The following is a 19,126-nucleotide window of genomic DNA, read 5'->3' on the forward strand; positions in this document are numbered from 1 at the left end:
GCGAGGGAGGGGAGGAGTTCACGCGGCAGCGGTAGAAGAACGGAAAGAGAAGGAAAAGCAGCGAAACGACGGCGGGGGAAAGGGAGCAGAAGAGGGAAAGCGGGGCTGAAAGAATACACCAGCAAAGACAAAGTGACATGCACGCCTATATATATATATATACATATATGTATATATATGTATGTATGCAGAAGCATTAAAGCGCAGCACACGCGGCAAAATCAGAAGGCATGCAACGAAAAAGCACTGCATGCGCTTCTACAAAGGCACCCTCTCCATGCTTTCCTGCCTCTCCCCCCTCTCTGCGTGTGTGTGCATCTCTACGTGCCTTCTTATATTTTCGATGCTCTCTCTCACACACACACACACACAAAAGAGGCTCCGGCCCACGAGCGATGCCCGAGAGCATGCGCAGGGGTGGTGGTGGTGGTGGAAGATGCGGCAACGCTCCTAAACGGAGTGCCGAAAGAAAAAAAGAAACAGCCAAAGACGCGCACGCAACAGAATAAATGATAAGAATAGGCAAAGAAAAGAGACCACCGCATCCTCGAAATGCTTCAACTAGCCCCGACGCTCACGCGGCAGTGCAAACGGCTGCCTGGTCGCGTCGTAGAGAGCTTGCTGGTAGGTTGAACCTACGTAGTCGTCGACGCGACGGCCGCCCAGTCGTAGTAAGCGCTCCGGTGAGCGGAGGAGGTCTAGCAGCTCCATGAAGAGAAGCTGCTCGAGAGCCAAATCACCTACTTGCCCATCGTTAGCGGAAGAGCGGGCGAGGTACAGGCAGCACAGAAGCTCCGCAACAGGTTCTGGATTGGCCAGCTGCAAGAGCACGACTCGGTGCGCGTCGCCAGCAAAGTAGTTGCGGATATAGCTGCTCATCACGAGAACAAAGCTCGTGTAGAGAGCGATGATGCCTACGCTTGGGATCAGCGAGAAGCTGCTTTGCACGGTTGCCACGTTGTTGGAAACGACGACGAACGCCAGAGAGGTAGACACTTCGTTGCTCTCCGATGCTGAATCGACCTTCGAAGAGTCTGCAAGACTGGCGGCCGTGCTAGCTGCCGACGTGGCCGCCGAAAGGCTGCTTTGGTTACCCTCGGTACACTGGACACAGCTGAAGCCGCGGTATTGCCCCGCGCGGCGTAGCGTCAACAGGCAGCTCGCTTCTTGCGTGGCTACGCCTGACAAGAAGGAGGCGCCTGTTCCGTCATTCAGTGCATACGGCGAGTACAGGAACGGTAATGGGACCTCGACAGGATTCAGTACGTTTGCTGAATAAGCTGTCGCGCCCCTCGATTCAGCGTCATCTGCCGCGAGCCACGCCTTGAACGCATCGGCGAGAATCGCCTGCGATGGCGGTGGCAGCGCGTACCACTTTTCAAATTCGACTGTGATCATCTTGACCTCACTTGCGCGGTCTCGCGTGACACGATTCCGTAGAAGGAGATTAACCACGTCGCCTCTTCGGCCAAGTCGGTCGACAAATTCCTGCAGAGCCACTGGCGTGTAGGACCACATCCGACTGCTGCACAGCGCGAGGTGCGCCGTCTGCCAAGTGTCCGTGACAGCGGCAAAACGCAGGAGGCTCTCAGATTTCACGGTAGCGCCACCAAACGAACGTGTAGCTGCTTCGTGAAAGCTGGACAGGCGTACCACGGCGTCGGCGCTGAACAGCGGCACAGACGACATCCCAGCGATGGCCATTTCCGTCATCCAGGCCGTAACGTGGTTGGCGCGCACCTGCGGGCTGAACGTTGAGTACCAAAAAAGAGGAAAAAATAGCAGGAACAGGATGACGGTGAAGCCGAGCACTCCCTGGTAGAGGCGGACAATGTGGGGGAAGGGACGTCCAAGGTGTTGGCTTGTGCGGTGCAGATCGCGCATATCGACGTAGCGCCGGTACACCGTGTAGTGGATGTCCTCCAGGAGCATCCAATGCTGCATTTTCAGCGTTGTGGCGCTGAAAGACCAATCGAGTAGAACACGCAGCTCCATCAGAAACGGCACAGCGCGAAACGTCACGTGCCCAAGCCAATGAAGGAGGTCGGTCTTGACCGTGAAGGGGTCATGCTCGCGATACAGCGCGTAGCCGTTACGCAGCTGCAGAGCGCTACACCAAAGGGAGGCGAGCTTCGCAGCGAGTAGCAGAGATACAGACGCCGTAGTGATGATGGAGGAGGTGGCGCCACTGCCTCGCTTGCCGTCCCGCGAGGTGAGCCAGAGCACGTAGAGCACGTGATAGGCAGTGGCCAGGAAAAAGTGCAGCAGATACTTGGCAACAAGGGCTTGCAGCACGTACAGGATGCGCTCTAGTACGAGGACGACGACAAGCCCCAGCGCGGTAGCCACAAAGATACCTGGCAGGTGGTTCTGCTTCACGGCGTGCAGAAGGTTGCCTTCAGAGGTCGCAGTGTCCTCTGGCACAATTGCGTAGTAGGCCCATGCAAAGAGCACGAGCGAGAGGACGTCAAAGAAGAGCTGCATCGTATAGTAATCGGCACCAGCACCGCAGCGGTGCGTGTTCCACCGGCGCAGATGACGCGTGCAGCTTCTCCACAGCTGCGCCACGCCGCGGTGTGACTCGTCGAGATGTGCTTCGCGCGCAGATGGGCAAGCAGGCTCCAATGAAGCGAGGGCGGCCGCCGGGCTGCTTGCCGTCGCGTCACGCCCACCCTTGCGACTCTCGAGACCCCACAATACGCAGTGGTCCGGGAAGACAGCGGACCACTGGATCGCCACAGCCGACAAAACGCACCCGCTCAGCGCAAGATCCACCCACATGTAGAGATAAAATTCAGTGCCGAACGTGCTCAACGGTGACAGGGACGGCACCGACGTCACCAGAGTCGATGGCGCGGCGATGTCGATGCGAAGAAGCAGCAGGTTCACCCAGCGACAGATCGTCGGACTACTAGATGGCGTCATGGCAAGGAGGCACACGCGAGCAGTGCCCTTGACAATAAGGGCTAGAGCGGAAAAAAGGATCTGCCAGCGCCAGTACCACAATGGCGGCCAGGGCCGCTGCAGTAGCACATAGATGATGCTGACAAATGACGGCACAAGATTGACGACCGTTCCACAGACCGCGAAGTGGATGAGCATGAGCAGCGCGCAGAGATACGAGCAATACTGCATAGCGCACAGCTCCAGCAGCAGCCGTAGAGAGGGGCCCTGCCCGGTGCCGCGGCGTGAAGTGCTGGAAGGAGGTGCGTTCGCAAGAAGGCCCACCGGTGACGCAGCTCCCTCCGAAGCCCTGGATCGCGCTGGTGACACGAAGGCTGGCTGCCGCTGATCGGCCCCTTCTTCCCCGGTATGACAGCGTTGTTGCGGCGGAGCATGCGCAACGCCGTCTTGTGAACTGGATGGACACTTGCCTGCCGAACTATCCACTTCTGTTGGCAGAGGCAGCGTGTGGCGCTGCAGGTATTCACGGAGAAGCTCCACCACTTTATGGGCCATCCCTCGGGCTCTGCTGCGTAGACGAACTGGCGGTGATGAAGCAAGGGGACAGGCGCCGGAGACCCACTGCTCTTCCTCGGCGCCGACCGTTCCGCGTGACGACACAGTCCTTTTAGCTCCCACCTCCTTAAAATGCGCTGGAGTGTCACGTGACAGGGACAAGCACCGGTGTGCCGCTCCTTCCCCAAATGACGCCGCATGTCCTATTAAAGACCTGACCGCCGGTCTGCTGTGGGCTATCGATGGCCACCGTCCATTGGGGTAACAACCGCCGCTGCCGTTCGGACGCGGTGAGGGATTGTTGTTCGTGGCCTCGCACCATCTCGAATGGCCCGCGCGGGGGCCCGAAGTGGCCACAGAAAAGGTGTAGGGGGAGTGGACGCCCGAAGCAGACGAATGCGAGCCCAACAGACGCGCGCGGCACTCTCCGTTGCCATACGCTCCACAGCTTCGATGGCTGGCGCCAGCGTCGCTTTCATCTTCCTCCACTCTGCTTCTGTACCGACTTTGTGTCGGCCCCTGGGACAACCCCTGCCACATGTACAGCGGCAGTTCTGCTTCGGCCTCGTGACTTTTCAGCGGATCGGCCGGCCTTTCACTCAGCAACACGGCTGCTGTCGCGGTGATCAGCACGACGGCGGATTCGCCTTCCGCGTTCTCCAGTCTCGGCTGCGTCGATGCAATCTGAGAGTACTGCCACGGCGCACGCCGCCCTGACAGGCAGCCGTGCAAGGAGGAGTTCGAGTACAGGGGGCTGCTCCCCACATCATCACGAGGCCGAGGAGTTTTGGAAGCATCCATATGTGCAGTGCTGGCAGGGACAGGCCCATGACGCAAAAGGGTTGGCTGGCACTCGTGTTCTTCGCCGCAGCTGCCACAGACGTAGATCGGTATGTCGTGCGGGTCATCCCTGTCCACCCAGATGCCGTGGCTGCTGCTGCTGCCAAACGGCTCATGCGCGCTAATGTGCGGCCCATAGAGTTGGGCGTACGGGTGATCCCCGCACCACGAAGCATCATGCGGCTGGGGCACCCGCACGCGTCGGCGCCGGTCGTGGCAACCTGTTCGGTAAGGCTGAAAAAGAGAGGCGCTACGCTCGAGCCGCAGCTGCTGCAGCTTCTCTTGCACCGCACGGTGCTGGTACATGGCGCATAACCGCTGACTCGCATCTCTGCGCATGAGCCCGCGCACGAGGAGCGCTCGTCGCTCCTCTCCACCTCTGACTCGTACGACTGGGGAAGTCGAGCAGGCGGCGGTGTGGTGGCACACAAACTCGATTCCGGCCCACCACAGACTGATGGCCTGGACGATACGCCAGCGCAGCACCGAGCTGTGGGATCCTGCCGGTACTGCACCGACCGCAGAGAGCCAGCGGCCATGCCTGGTCCACACACTTCCTGCCTTGAGCGAGTCCTGCACTGATGGCAGAAGGAGAACCATCTGCACTTCCCAAAGACACAGCAGCGTGCAGTTGTAGAGGGCCCACCGCCGCTGACGGCGATCGCCCTCGCGCTGCCGTTGCACTTGTCTGAAGTGCCATGACAACAGCAGTACCATTACCCCCGCCACAGCCAGAGAAAGCAGCCCCAACGCGGTTTCTTGTCCGGCGCCCGCCACGCCCACCCACACCAACGAGTACGGCGCGGATGTCACGAAGCCGACGAGGCATCGCCATACCTTCTTGCACCCAGCTCGCGCTGTCAGCCGCGTGGAGTTGCTCGTCACACGCGAACCTGCCATCACCAAAGACGCCGTGTTGTGCAGCTCCGGCGAGCACCGACCCAACGCCCGACGGAGAAGCAAGTACCAGCTCGCCAAACTCACGACGGACAGGCAAGCAGTGGTGCAACAGAACCGCAGCTTTGCGTCAGAGCTGTCCACTTGGACTCCCAAAAGAACTTGAAGAAGTGATTTTGCCGCTGGTGTCGTGGCCCATTCACGCAAGGCTGAGTCGGCGGAGGACGGATCGACTTTCCCTGGGGAGTAGAGGAGTCCGAACAGGACGCCCGACGTGCATACAACAACGAGAGTGACGACTGCCGTCGCAAGCACCCACCAGCTGCGCGGGGCCAGGTATAAGGAATGCGTGTGCATCTGACACTGGGGCAGCGGTGCGCCATGCGGCTCGTGCTTCACTTCCACTTGCGCGTCGCCTTGTTTAGCTTGAGTGCGCGCGCTTTCTTCGATGAACCTTTCGGTGCTGGGCCTGTCCAACGCAGAGGCAGCATAGATCATTGTCTCGTCGACACCGTCACGAATGGGGGAGCAAAGATCGACTGAGATGTTGTCAGCATCTCTGCCACGCTCGCATTCGCGGGTGGTACTCGGAGGGCCCATGACATGTGACGCAAGGCGATTGCGGCTCTTCACACAGCTCCCGACTTCGACAGAGACGCACTCGTTGCGTGGCAATGATGGCGTGCGGTGTTGCCGAGATGCGCGCCATTCGCCAGGCACCGGCGGCTTGTACGTCGGATCCACGGCGGACACGAATGTCTCTATGCCGCCATCCCTCTCTTTGCCGCCCACGCCCAAAGCCGAGGATTCAACGGCCACAAGCTCAGCATTGAGATATGGCTGCTGCCTCTCCTCTAGCACAGCCCACGCCACTGAGGTCAGAGAAGAGAGGAAGAACAGTGAAAACAGAAGGCCCGCGGCGACGACGCTGTGCCATACGACGGTCAAGAGGAAGAGTAGGTGCAGGACAAGAAAGAGATAGATGCCGTTCGCCACGGCAAGCGGCAGCGCACACATTGGTGATTTCGAGGCAGCGAGCTTGCTGGGCTAGAGAGTGGGGCTTGTATAGAAAGCGATGCGTGCCGGAGGATGCAGCTCGACTACGGAGGTGTGCTTCGCGGCGTAGAAGAGCGAGAGGGTGAGGAAGACGGAGACGGGTGCGAAGCAGAATGTGGAAGGGGTGGGGTGGGGTGGAAGGTAGGCGATGAACCGCCTAATAGGCTCGGAGTACAAGAGGGAGGGAGACAACCTACGCATGCGGGTTGCCGAGGGGGCAAGACTGATGATGCCTATGAAAGACGGGGGTACGGCGGGCCACTCATCACGAGCTCTGCCGTTCGCTGCCCCCGCCAGTACCTTCTACTCTCTATCACGTGCATCAGCAGAGGAACCCCACTTCAAACTCGCACACAGATCGCTCCGACAGTGTGGTCGTCTATGCTTTCTCATCTGCGCATACCTTCAACTCCTCGTGCAATAGAGCGGTGCAACGCACCGCCAGAAGGCGAAACAAAAAAAAGAAGCAGGCGCAATACGAGTAGCGCAACCTCGGCTCATGCTGCCCCCCCTCCGGACACACATGTGCAACCTTGGACTGCCGAGCAACAGATGGACTTGCCCACTAGACGCGCACACGGTAAAGGCACAGGGGGACACTTCTTCATGTCGCTCCGCCCTTCGAACAGGACGCGCGCACACAGATTAGAAAAAAGAGGAGCAGCAGGCGTTCGACCGGCTTACACCACCTCGACCGCGTCACCACTTTCCATCAGCGTCACATAAGGACGAAAGGCTGCTTTGCGCGCCACATTGTCGAGCGGGAGGGGGAGTTCGACCAGATGCTGCCACAAATCTTGCCCGGCCCCTTTCGTGCGCGTTGTCACTGCGGCTCCCCCTGCTTCATTGTCACTAGCCGTCTTCAGCTCCACTGACAATGTTGGAGTCACCGTCCTAGCGGGCACGCCGTCAGCGCTGCTCTCAGCTCCCGCATCAGTAGCGTTCCACCGCAGGCGCAACGCCGCATCGTAAACCGTCGGCGCCGACAGCTCATCCGCTTCCATAGAGGACAGGGGCGAGTCAGGGGAGAACAACTTTGCCATCCCGCTTCGCTTCTCTCCTTCCTGGCGTGCCTCCATGCAGCGGTCGGCTACTTTCTTGCCGAAAATGCCCCAGTGGTCACTCCACAAAAATACCCCATGAGGCGTGCATTCCACCGACAACGCGTACGGCTCCTCCCAGATCAACGGCGTCTCTAGGATGCGTTTGTTGTAGATGGCCTCCTCCTCCGCTGAGGGGGCACCCGGAAGACTTGCCAGCGTCGCCGCATCCGCTTTTCGGGTTTCGCCAGTGATAGACACCAAGTTAGGAAAGTACGCCGGGGCGACGCTGAGAAGAATATGTGGCTCGTCGGTGGTGACGGAGCGCAGGCGGAAGACAACAGACCAGCTTTGGTATGCCGTCCACGCCTGCTCTGCCCATGTAGGAGCGGTGAAGCAAGGAGCAGTCGTACCACCGGCAGCGGCGGTCTCTTTCACGAAGGCGCATCGACCACTAAATGCGTGATGGGTTCGCCACGTTGTCGCACTGTGCGCTTCAGCAGCGCTCAGCAAGTTTCCTTGGGCATCAAACACGTCCCCGTTTCGGTTCTGCTTGCACAGGTACCGCGGCGGTGCAGCTACTTCCCTCTCTGAGGTGAAGTCAGCGAGGGATACGCCGTCGCTGTTGGGCAGGGCGGCAAGTCCCTCCGCGTACGCGTCGAATCCCCACATGTTTGCACGCTGCCGCTCTGATTTTGTGACCTACACTGAGGCGACGGAGAACGGACACCTCTCAGAACAAAAAGCGCACGGGGCGACGACGGTTGCGTCGGGGATGAGCTGATAGTGGGGGTGAGGGAGGAAGAAAGAGTGAAAGGGGGCACAATATAATAAAGAGGGGCACCTCTCTGTAGGATTGGGGGGGGGTGTTGCTGCCGCTCAAGGGAGGAGAGGAGAGCGGAGGGGTGGTGATGATAGAGGCGTGTATGTATGGCGGGTGTGGTTAAGGGGTAGGAATGGTCCAAGGACGACTAGGAGACGAGGGAGATCGGAAGGGATTCGCATCAGGAGCCCTGTCGCTTCTTCCTTATATAGCCCACCTGCTGAAAAGGTGAAGCAATGAGGAGAAGGGCGGTGGGTCGGGAGGAGGAGGAGAGAGAGGAGGGTTGAGAGAGGCTAAGTGAAGACATAATTTTAGACGTCATGGAAGGCACAAAGTTGTGCGTCGCCGTGATTGCACGCAGCTGTGCATCTTCAAAAAGACCGGCTCTGCGTCTTTGTGGGCGTGTCGTGCGTTTCATTGGTATCGGCATGATTGCAGGCAACAGGGAAACTAAGACGAAAAGAGGGGCGATGGAGTTGTTGCGCATCCATACTTGCATTCTTCCTCTCGTTGACCTGGCGACCACAAAGCCACGGGGGCCGGCAGGATGCGATACGATGCCAAGGAAGACAAATGCAGCGGCAAGCAGCCACGCGACGTAAGGAGGAGGGAGGGGGAGGCAGAATCGAACCAGGAAAAGCCGAGGGGAAGAGCATCCAGAGCCGCCTCACAAAGAGGAAAAGGTGAAGGAGGGGAGGGAATGTATATACCTTTACTCGGGGCCGAACGAAGGCGGAGAAGATGTTGCCCCTACACCGTCAGAGCGCCGCTGCGAGCCGCTCCTTGTGAGAGTTGCCATAAAGGACACCACAAAGATTCCTGGAAAGGTGGGCGGGCATCGAAGAGAGGCCAGAGGTATGTGTGTGTGTGTGTAAGTGTGTGCGTGCGTGGTGGCGGTGGTGGTGGTAGGGGAGGAGAATTCACAGCAGTGCGGACATTCTGATGAAAAGGAGGGGAGGGGGGGATGAGAGGGGCTGCGCCAAAGCGAAATCCGGGCCGAGTGAGCGTGAGAAAGATGCTCAATGACAGCAGAAACGAAACGTAAAAGCAGCGCGGAGTTTCGCGAGACGCGCCGCACAGAAAGGCATAGGTGCTCCCTCATGGCCCTCAGCACGCGCGGGAGCACAGCAAGTGCTTCCTACCGCCACCATACTTGAAAGCCACCGCATAGGCGCACAAAAGCAGTGCGAGAAAGTTATAAAGTCGAAGCCCACTCAGCTGCGATGCACACGCAATGCTCAGATGGCTGAAACGTCTTGCCCGGTTCGTGTTACCTACAGCATCGTTTGCTGCTCTTGATGAACCAGGGGGGACCCCGACGCCGGGCCGGCTTCGTCGGTCACGTCTCCTGAGAAGACACTGAAAAAGGTCTTGCTCCTTCCGTTCAAGCGCTGCGTGCGACTCAGCGGCGACGCGGACGCGTCGCTGTCGCTGAGAACCATCGATACCGCCACCTCCGAAGGTGACGCGCTAGGCATCATGCGTGCCGATGCGTTCGTATCTTCGTTCAACTTTGCGATGGCCTGCATACTCTCGAGAGATGGTGATGGCTTCTTAGGATCCCCATTCATCACTTCTACTGGGGGTTCACTGTTGCCCGCGCTTGAACCGCTGCCGTTGGGTGGTGGGGCGTAAGGGGCATAAAGCGAAGGGGGCGCGGCCCCATGCGGAACGCTGGTGTTTGTGTTCCGAACGGTGGAGTTGAGTTCTGTTGCCGATTTCGTCGAGAAGTCAGAGTTTTCGGAGACGGTGGCGGCGGCAAAAAGTGCGGGCCTCGACTTGTTCACCGGCAACGCCGCGCCGCTGCGCGTGCTGCCCACGGATGAGTATCCGGAGATACCGCCACTCGCTGCGCCACTGCCGCCTGCGCCACGCTCCCGGTTGGATGCGAGGAAGTCCTCCAGCTTCATGTCGAGCGCATCGCTGCCCGCGTGGGTATACCAAACCTGTGTCAGGGTGTGGTTACCGCTGCGCTCAATACAGGCGCACAGTTCCTCGATGTCGTCCGTGGAAATGTTAACCCCCAGCATCACAAGCTGCGAAAGTGAGCGGTTCATGTGGAGGCTGCGAATGATCGGGAGCAGCGGGTGCTGGCGTTCTTCGCATGAGGGGATCTCGGAGATGCCGTTGGACAGATCTTGCTGCGCCATTTCCGCTGCGGAGCAGCCCACCATCGAGACCAAGGACATTCGCCGCCGTGACGAGCTGCGGAGCTCCGCCAGAAAGGCCGGGTGGGCGACGATGTTGGACTGAAAAGACACATCGAGGAGACGGAGCGCTTTATTAGTGCGCAGAGCACCACCGATCATGCCAAGCGCCTTGCCCGAGAGGTCGCACCCGCGTAAGCTGAGGTTGATCAGGTTGGGCGCCTGCGCGATACCATTAGAAAGCGTCTGAACCGCCTCGTCGCTGAGCGGAAAGCGAAGGGCGAGCGTGGACAGATGGCTGGACGCGGCATTCAGCGCTGTGGCGAGAGCCTGCATCGGCAGCTGTAGCTTCTCTGGTGCCCAAGAGTCCTCGAGGGCGTCTGCCACGGCGGGCTTCTCTCCTCTTGGGGCCTGCCACGTGACGGGCCCCACCACTTCCGGTTTTGCGCTGAAGCACTCCTGAAGGTACAGCGCCTTTAGCGCACTGTGACCGACGATGGCATCCACAAACGCGGTCAACCCTTCCGGCGTGAAACCGTTGCGGGCGTAATAGTTGCCGTTTCCTTTGTAAAGGAAGGTGACCAAAGTCGGCGTGCGCTGGATATAAGAGGAGAGGGCCCTGATGTTCGATGCGCTGAGAGTGTCGCGGACGTCGTCGACATCGCCACCGCCGCCGCTCTGCCCGCGGCCCACCTCGAGCTGCTCCAAAGAGAGGAAAAGTGGAGCAACAGTGGAAAAGGTCGCAATACCGTCAGAGGTGATTAAATTGTCGGTGAGCGCGAGCAGCTTCAGCGTGCATGGGAGACCCTTCCGCGACACACTGCCTGCGACTGTCGCTGCGGCTGCGGCATCTGACGAGCTCCCTTCCACGGTCGTCCACATGCCGCGGTGGACTTTCATTTCACGGACGAGTCGACACACACCGTCGTCTGTGATCTCGTTACCAGCAAAGATTGCTTTCTCGATGAGAGTGTCGTCCAGCAGTGCGCTCATCATCTCCACAAAGCCGTCGTCGCCGGCGCGCAATGCACGCATGTCGAGTGCTCGAATGCAGTGCTTCGGTCGCTTCGCCAGCGGCTGGGGTGCAGCTGTCGCTGGGCCCGAGATGATCTCCGGCAGACCTCGAATGTGGTTCGAAACGGCAGAGATCACGGCAGGGCCGATGCCAGGCGTCTTCAGATATTGCCGCCGCCACTTCATGGTGGGAATCGTCGATTCACCAGCGCGAAGGGACTCGACCAGCGACTGCAATGCCCGTCGGCGTGCACGAGCTCTCATCTCTTCAGCTGGGGCCCCCGCTCCTGTGGCCGCCCCTGAGAGAGCCCTGCTAGCCAGGCTGGCGGCATGATCCGCCGCACTGCGCTTCCCGCGCTGCCTGTTGGCCAACGCAGGTGCCGTCTGAGCATTTGGGAGATCCTTCCCGCTTGAGCAACATGCACCCATCCCCAATTGTGCGCGTGTTCGTATGCGTTTATGTGGCTAATGCCTGCCTCGTGCCGATCCAGCAGCTGGATTAGCCGGTACCTACCAACTTCCCCCCTCTACGTCTAAGACAAGAGAGGCGGGGATGTGCGATGACAGCCGAAGAGGCAACACCTACACCTTCACGAAAAAAATATATGACACAAATGCGGTTGTGTGATGATGTGAAGCGTTGAGAAGAGAGAGATGGGGGGGGCGATGCCGCAGCAAACGAACACGATGGAGAGAGGGCAACCCGAGAAGCAAGAGAAAAGTGCGACGTCGATGGCGATGGCGCACACACAACGCCAGTTCGTTCGATTGCAGCCTCAGAGGCAGCGCGACTCGTTTCTGCTGTGACAAACGGAAATAGACGAACGAGCAGAGGGGCGACAACTACATGAAAAACGGAACGGCTTGGGGCAGAGCAGCGTACCAGAGTGTACTTTCTCTTCCACTCGCGGCTTTCACTCTCGTAGGTCTTGGATTGGCGCTTCCACTCGGCTTGCCGCTCCTGCTTTTTTCTTTTCCCCAAAAGCGGGCACGCGTGTGCTGCTGGATGCACATATACGCCACAAAGAAGCAGAGAGGGAAAGGACGTTGAGGAAGAGGGGAGGCGCGGCGTGCGAGTGTGAGGATTGAGAAACGAGCACGGGAGGGATGCGGGGAGGGCGCTGGGGTGAAGCGGAGGAAATACGTGCCGGTTGCTTTCCGGAAGACAAGCAATCGGAAGCATCGATTTCTCCGTGTCTCTTCCTCTGCAGCATATGAGGCTGTCGCATACTCTTGCTTGCATTGAGCCTCCCCTCGAATCTTCTTGAAAGGCCAAGGTACAAGGCAGTGGCGAAAGTGTTACTGGCGGCACCGTGGCGAGTGTGCACCGCTTATTCGCTCGCACACTTACGTAAATATATAGCTTTATATGCGCGCATCACCTGAGCGCATAGGCAGCTTCCCAAAGAGGCACCCGCTTCACTCTCTCTCTCTGCATGTGTGCTTGATGCGCCTGCGAGTGGCATCTGCTATTCCCGAAAGAGGACTCGAGGACCTCCACGAAGGACAGCATTCGAAAACCCGCACACACCCGCACACACACAATACGTTTGTGAGCCCGACAGAAACGACTGTGCCGAGGTCGAAGAACACCTTTGCGACTCCACATTGTGACCGACGTGCGTATCACTCGCTCCTCCTTCTGCCTTGCCGCCTGACGCAAGCTGCCTCAAGGATTTGAAGAAGACACGGACGAGGCCGGGCCTGATGCAGGTGGTGACGGTGGTGCATGGCTGGCAGCGCTTAATTCGTTTGATGGGTGCTTGGTGTTATGACCGTCGCAGCTCGTCTTCTCCCAAGCGATGTCCCTCCCCTTGAGGTCGGGGAAATGCAGTTTGCCCTCGTCCTCTTGCAGACTACCACTGCCGCCGCCGCGGCTGGGCGACCTCAACATCGACGAATACCCTCTTCGGGAGCCCGGCATCCCCGCCGGAAGGTTCCCGACATCTTGCTTCAACGCTGCGTCGGCACTAGACGTGGGTTCACTAGGGCTGCTGCTAGTGTGATTCTGGGCCCACTCCATTTCTCTGTCGGTGTGCTCCGTTTCGCGCTGTGGCCTATCGCCGCGCCCGGCGGAGCCTCTCCCTTGACTGCGAGCACCAGCATTGCCTTGGCGCCATTCGATGTGCATGCTCTTCGCCACGGGGCACGCCTTATGCAGTTTCTCGGCGAACGCCATCACCTTCTCGCGTGACGCGGCTGGTGCGTCGATGTAGCCAACGACGACTTCCTCGTAGCCGACCGAGTTTTTTGCCACTGCCTTCTCGAAAACCATCTGTACGTTTTTCACATCAATGCCTTCCTCCAGCGCCACCTCTGCTGCGTGCGAGGCAGTGCAGTGCTGCAGCAGCGCCATCACTCCGGCTTTCGCTGACGTCATCTGCAACACACCTTCTTTCGCCTCGCGGAAGGAGAACTGCAGCTTCTCCTTCCACGACAGACTCGCGCGCCTCTGCTCTACCCTCTCTTGCTCTTTCGCAGCTTGGTCACGGAGGATGGCGTGGTACATCTCTCTGTGCTGGCGCCGCTTGCCACGCATGGCCGGGTCCTCGTTCGGGTCCTCGCCTTTCAAAAATTCCATCGCTTTCGATGCGGAGTGCACATACGTCTTGGCGCCTTCGCTCGCTTTGTGTGAGAGATACGCCGGCATCTTCTTGATCTCTTCAACCAAGACGGCAAAGACGCCGTAGTGCACTCGTGAGCAACGATGCATGCCGCTTTAACAAGAGAAGGCGAACCGAAAATGGGTAGGGATGCGGTGCGGGGGACTGCTCAATGTGCGAAAAAGAACGACGGGTCAGGTGCCAGACACAGAGGAGCGGAAGGGCGTAGACTTCAGCCGCAGTAAACTGGGGTTTGCGAAGTGAACTCAACGCGTGCTCACGGCCTCCACTTTCGAAAAAAAAAGATACCAAGAGTGTTGTCTGTCAGTGCGTGTGTGTGTGCGTGTGTGCGGCAGTGAGCGTTTATGGGCGCTTCGCTTACATAAATCTTTTCGGTTTCGATGCTGAAGGAAAAATATTACTGAATGAGCACAATGCTGTGCATGGTTGTATGGCGGATCTTGACGATGGCCGACAGAAGCCGACTTCGATGCTGCGTGGCAGGCACCCCAACGACGGGGAATGGGTGGAGGGGAATTCTGAACAGCAGGATCGACCGCGAAGGTGACGCCTCAGCCAATACGAGAGGAGGGGGGAGGGCGACAAGTGATGACCAACTGACCACGCCGAAGGGGAGGGGGCACATTCGGAGGAAAAAAAATGATAATGCACGACACTCTGCACGTACCGTGTCACCCGCCCTTTCGGGGGCGCCATCGCACAGTTTACAAGGAGAGAGGGAGGGAGGAGAGGAAACGCTCCCATTGATCCATGTGCTGCCTTGCAGAGAGGCGATGAGGATGCTGCGGTGGGATGCGTGGAGGTTTGCTCACTTCCTCCCTTGTTTGTCCGCATTTCTTGCTGTCGTTAAGATGCAACGCGGATACCCCGACCCCTCCGACATCGAACACGACACTGGAGTGATGCGGTGGAGAGATGTACATGGATAAGGGAAAACAAATAAATAAATGATGGAGTGGAGCGATGGGTGTGAGCGCCACGCCGTCATGGGCACACACACACACAGATACACACACGAAAACGAGAGATAAGAGACCAACACGCACACCTGCTTAACAGAGTGAGAAGGCATTAGTGTGAAGGATCCCTCCACTGATGCGCGCTTCCCTATGCATGCGTGCGTATTTCACTATGTACATGTGATCGCCGGCAAATCGATACTGAAGAAGCAACAGAGAGAGAGAGCGGGAGAGAGGCGTGCAGGCAGTGTGTGTGTGTGTGTGGGGAAATCGACACGACGCCCTCCCCCGCCGCCTTCACATGCCCCTGCCCCATCAGTCATCGGCCGCAGACGGACGACGCAAAGATCAACAAAAAACTGAGTCAGCCCGACAATATGGTCTGCTGAAGCCTTGCACAGGCCCATAGCGGAGATCGTCATGATGCATGAATGCGCGCACGAGCTCACGTACTCGCATACACCGCCATTGGCCTACAACGCCTCCCTTAGCCTTCTGGCACTCAGTCCTGCTGCAGGAGGATCTCGCGCGCCCGCTGAATGACCTGGTGATCGCCGGGGCGGGAGGACACGTGTGCTTTGCTTTTCTGCGTTATGCGGGTGTGCTCTGCATGTGGTTGGGACGGAATGCCGACACCAGCGTCAGTGTTTTCTGCTGCTGAGCCATACGTGGATATCACATAGGACGCTAATCCTTTGCGCGGCGGGACCGGTGGGTGAGGAAGACTTGCGGAGGCAGACGTCGAAGCAGAGGCGCTAATTGCCCTGCGAAGCCGAGACCGCGGCGGAGACGGTTCGGATTCCAATAAGCCAGCTGCATGTGCCGCGACCGCTTCTGCGTCGGCCGAAGCAGTGAGAGGTGCCGGGTGGCGTTCTAGGTAGCCTACTACTCTGCCGACGGTGTGGCAGTCCGCACCACTAGTCGTGATGCCTGTCTCGCACTGCCGATGTCGCCTTTCCTGCTGCTTGTGTGCCCAGAGTTTGAGGTACGGCATTGCTGACAGAGCGGGCATGTGTGTCTTGAGCTCCGCGGTAGAGCTCAGAGCTGCTGGCAACGATGACGCATCGGCGCCCCTGTCGCCTTTCCCGTGTCGCTGCACCTGCTCAGGTGGGACTCGCCTACCACTGAGGCCGCTTTCTTGCCCGAGCACCGGCCTGCGAGAGTCGAAGAAGGCGACCGTGCCCGGTGCGTACATCCGGCGCTCGGCATCCGCCTGCCGCACCAGAGCACGTGCGTAGGCCTGGTTAAAGTCAATATAGGCGTCGTACTGCGTCACAAGGCGGCGGATACGCACCGAAAGCGCTTCACTTGTGTGATGTGGATTGCAGTGCAGCCGCGCTTCCTCGTCCAGCTTCTGAAGGAGCTGCACCACCGCAGCCGTGCGCGCCACCTCTTCCCTAGCGGCAGCCGCCTCTCTTGGGTGCGTGGCGCAGTAGGCATCATGCTCATCAAGGGCAGCAGTCATATGCGTAGCAGCCTCAGGGCAATTCCTAGTGAGACGCTTGAGGAAAGTGAGAAGTGTTGCCCGATCACATTCGTTCAACCTTGCCTCGTACGGAGGAGGAAGGGGCTCGCCCTTGCCAGCAGCTGCCTCAGACCCGCGCAGGCGTGCCTCCGCCTCCTCGCCCGACGCCCCACGCGAGTGCGGGAGTTGCCGCTTCTCTCGCATTCGCCAAATGTTCATCACACCGTCTTGCGCTTTCTGCAGCACATGCGCCTGCTCCACCGCCTGCCGCTCCATGCGCGTCAGGAAGGTGCCGAGACAGCTTTCCTTCTTGATGGCGAGTGAGTCGTACTCTTTTAGGGCACCGTTGTCGAGGCAAATTTCCGCGCTTTGGTCGATGAGTTCTTTCAGCGCTGCCTTCACGCAGCTCTCACTTACGCTCATTCGCTCACGCAGCTCCAGCGAGAGCTGCTGGGCGGCAGCCACAGCGCTCAGTGACTCAATCAGCCCCTGTTCCACAGAGTCGCGCAGCACGTCGTCGGCGAGCTTCAGCCTCGTGGCTTGCGCGTCGAGCGCGAGCTGCTGAGCAGTGATCTTGTCCTTGAAATGCTGGTGCTGCACCAAAACGCGATTCATGAGCTGCACAAAGGCGGCACCAAGCGCATCGAGCTTGTTCTGCAGCTCCTGAGAGTACTGCGTCCGCTCCGCTTGTAAATCGCCCAAGCTGCTCTCCTTCAACGCTTCGTTCGCGCTCTCCGGGTCGTCATGAGGGGGCGGCGTACGCGACGAGGTCGGGAACGTTGACGGGCGCCCCATCAAAGGCATCGCGCCCTCATCTCGTGTGTGTAGCGTTGCTGGCAGGCGCGCCGTCGTGGGCGGCGCCGGTGACCCACTCGTCCCCAGAGGCGTGTGCGAGGTGCTGAATGCCAAATCACCAACGCTGCTCTCGTTGGTGCTGGCGCCAATGCTGTTGAGGACGCCGCTGAAGAGTTGATCAAGGCGCTCTCGCTCATCGCGGTCTACCTGAGAGATATAAAATGCCGGTGGGTGAGGATCAGAAAGAGCTGAGTCGAGTCCGCACACCTCACGCGCCGGATGGCCGCGCTCTTGCATGTCTGGCGAGGCAGCGCCGCCGGGTTTCCCTCCACACGGATACCATTCCACGGCGCCTGTTGGACTAAGAAGCACGCCTGGTTTCTCTGCCAACACGTTGGTGCCCTTGCGGATATGCGTGCCGATGTCGGCGATACGCTGCACCAGCCGCTGAATGCCACCTAAAGAGCAGCGGGTCACGGTGTGGGCATGCTGGAGCTTTTGCTGGCACGTTGACTCCAGCAGCGTTACGTAGTCTATGAGGCGCTGAATTTCTTGGCTGAGTGGTGTGTAGGATGCCTCAAGAAAGCTTTGCCAGGCGTTTTGGCGCTCTGCTGCCCAGAGGTCTTCAATCTTGCGCGCGCCCGCGCTGTGCGCTTGGAGGTACTCCTTCAACAAGCGGCTGCGCAACTGCTTTGCTGTCAAGTTGGGCTGCGTGAATAGGCTGTGGTTGATGGAGGCGAGGGCGTCGACGGTGATCTGCGACACTACCGTGGCCGAGCGGCCTCTTCCCTTTTTGTTCCTGAGGTGCATCGGAGACGGAGACGATGAAGGCTGCCGCTTTCCACGCCGCTGAGACGAGAGCGGCCTGGATGAAGGCGACGAAGAGCGAGCCGACGAGGCTGCGCGGACTCGGTTGCCACCGCGCTGATTGAGCTGGAATGACGAGTTGGCATTGCTTGGCCCCGAAATAGCAGGTAGCGGCTTTGCATCAGGTGGCTGCCCCTTCATCTTGTTCGCCGCGGGTGCAGCTCTGTTGCGCGCCCCCTTCAGAGCACTTCTAAGCGAATTTGTCTCCATCGTCCTCCTTTGCCCGTTTTCTGCTCCTTGTGAGGGAGAGAGATGCACGCTGAGGTCGCAAGGGGTGGTGTGGGGACTGGGGTGGGCGCTTAGATGAAAGCGGCGCCTCTCTTGGATGGGCAAGCACGAGGGCGGCTAGAGAAGAGATATACAGCAGGGTGGGGGAAGTCAGCAAGCATTTCCGCCCGCTGGTGGCGTTTAGCAGGAGAGAAGAGAGGCCGTAGAGCAGCAATGTAGATGAAGAGCACCGGATGAGAAATGGGGTGTAGGCGAGGGTCGGGGAGGGGGGCGGGAGCGCAGCAGTATGCCACGTAGGGAGTCCACGCCTGTCGTTTCAATCCGCGGACGGTGTCGTCACTGTGGCAGAAACGGCAAGCCGTCAGTCTCCCATGGGGGCTGCGCACGCCTTGATCGAGTGCAGTTGAGTATGCGGAGTGCAAGACGAGCTCTCCCGCATCCACCCTAAGCGTCCCCTCTCTCCTAAACAAGCACGCATATACGCCGGGTCAAGGTTTCGGTGCCACAACAAGACTTGGCGAGGACCTCCAATGACACTGTAGTTTCTCTTGTCCCTTTTTTTCGCTTCTTCAAAGTTTTCTCCGGTGTTCAGTTTGGGAGAGGGAGGTCTACGACGAGTAGGAAGGGCCAGCCACTCCGTTTCAAACACCAAGATCAATTTGACACTCACCAGAGGCCATCCGCGGCCAGCTATGCGGGAAAGGCAGCTAGCGAGAGAGACACATACGCGCACACATAAGCGTACGCATACACACACGCATACACGAACCACAACAGTAACAGCTACACAATGACCAAGCGGCGCGGCAACAGCAAAAAAAGAAGAATATGATGAACGCTCGCCACGGAATGCGATCCTGTGTGTGTGTCTGTGTGTGTATGTGTGCGTGTGTCCACCCGGATGAACGGCCT

At 59.1% G+C, this 19,126-nt stretch overlaps 4 protein-coding genes across 4 annotated transcripts; all 4 read right to left on the reverse strand.

Annotated features, from left to right (window-relative positions):
• Positions 1-6,932: 6,932 nt before the first annotated feature.
• On the reverse strand, positions 6,933-7,964 carry LSCM1_02189 (uncharacterized protein; the record flags this gene model as incomplete). Its single annotated transcript, XM_067319775.1, has 1 exon — positions 6,933-7,964. One exon carries the CDS (start codon positions 7,962-7,964, stop codon positions 6,933-6,935), a length of 1,032 nt encoding a protein of 343 aa, XP_067175150.1.
• A 1,425-nt stretch (positions 7,965-9,389) lies between these two features.
• Positions 9,390-11,705, reverse strand: LSCM1_02190 (uncharacterized protein; the record flags this gene model as incomplete). The annotated part of the gene is made up of 1 exon (XM_067319776.1): positions 9,390-11,705. One exon carries the CDS (start codon positions 11,703-11,705, stop codon positions 9,390-9,392), a length of 2,316 nt encoding a protein of 771 aa, XP_067175151.1.
• A 1,240-nt stretch (positions 11,706-12,945) lies between these two features.
• LSCM1_02191 (uncharacterized protein) lies at positions 12,946-13,989 on the reverse strand (the record flags this gene model as incomplete). The annotated part of the gene is made up of 1 exon (XM_067319777.1): positions 12,946-13,989. One exon carries the CDS (start codon positions 13,987-13,989, stop codon positions 12,946-12,948), a length of 1,044 nt encoding a protein of 347 aa, XP_067175152.1.
• Positions 13,990-15,361: 1,372 nt separating this feature from the next.
• LSCM1_02192 (uncharacterized protein) lies at positions 15,362-18,196 on the reverse strand (the record flags this gene model as incomplete). The annotated part of the gene is made up of 1 exon (XM_067319778.1): positions 15,362-18,196. The coding sequence occupies one exon, from the start codon at positions 18,194-18,196 to the stop codon at positions 15,362-15,364; it is 2,835 nt and encodes a 944-aa protein (XP_067175153.1).
• Positions 18,197-19,126: the final 930 nt, after the last annotated feature.

This window comes from Leishmania martiniquensis, chromosome 34, assembly GCF_017916325.1.
Source record: "Leishmania martiniquensis isolate LSCM1 chromosome 34, whole genome shotgun sequence".
In the NCBI taxonomy this organism is placed as follows: Eukaryota; Euglenozoa; class Kinetoplastea; order Trypanosomatida; family Trypanosomatidae; genus Leishmania; species Leishmania martiniquensis.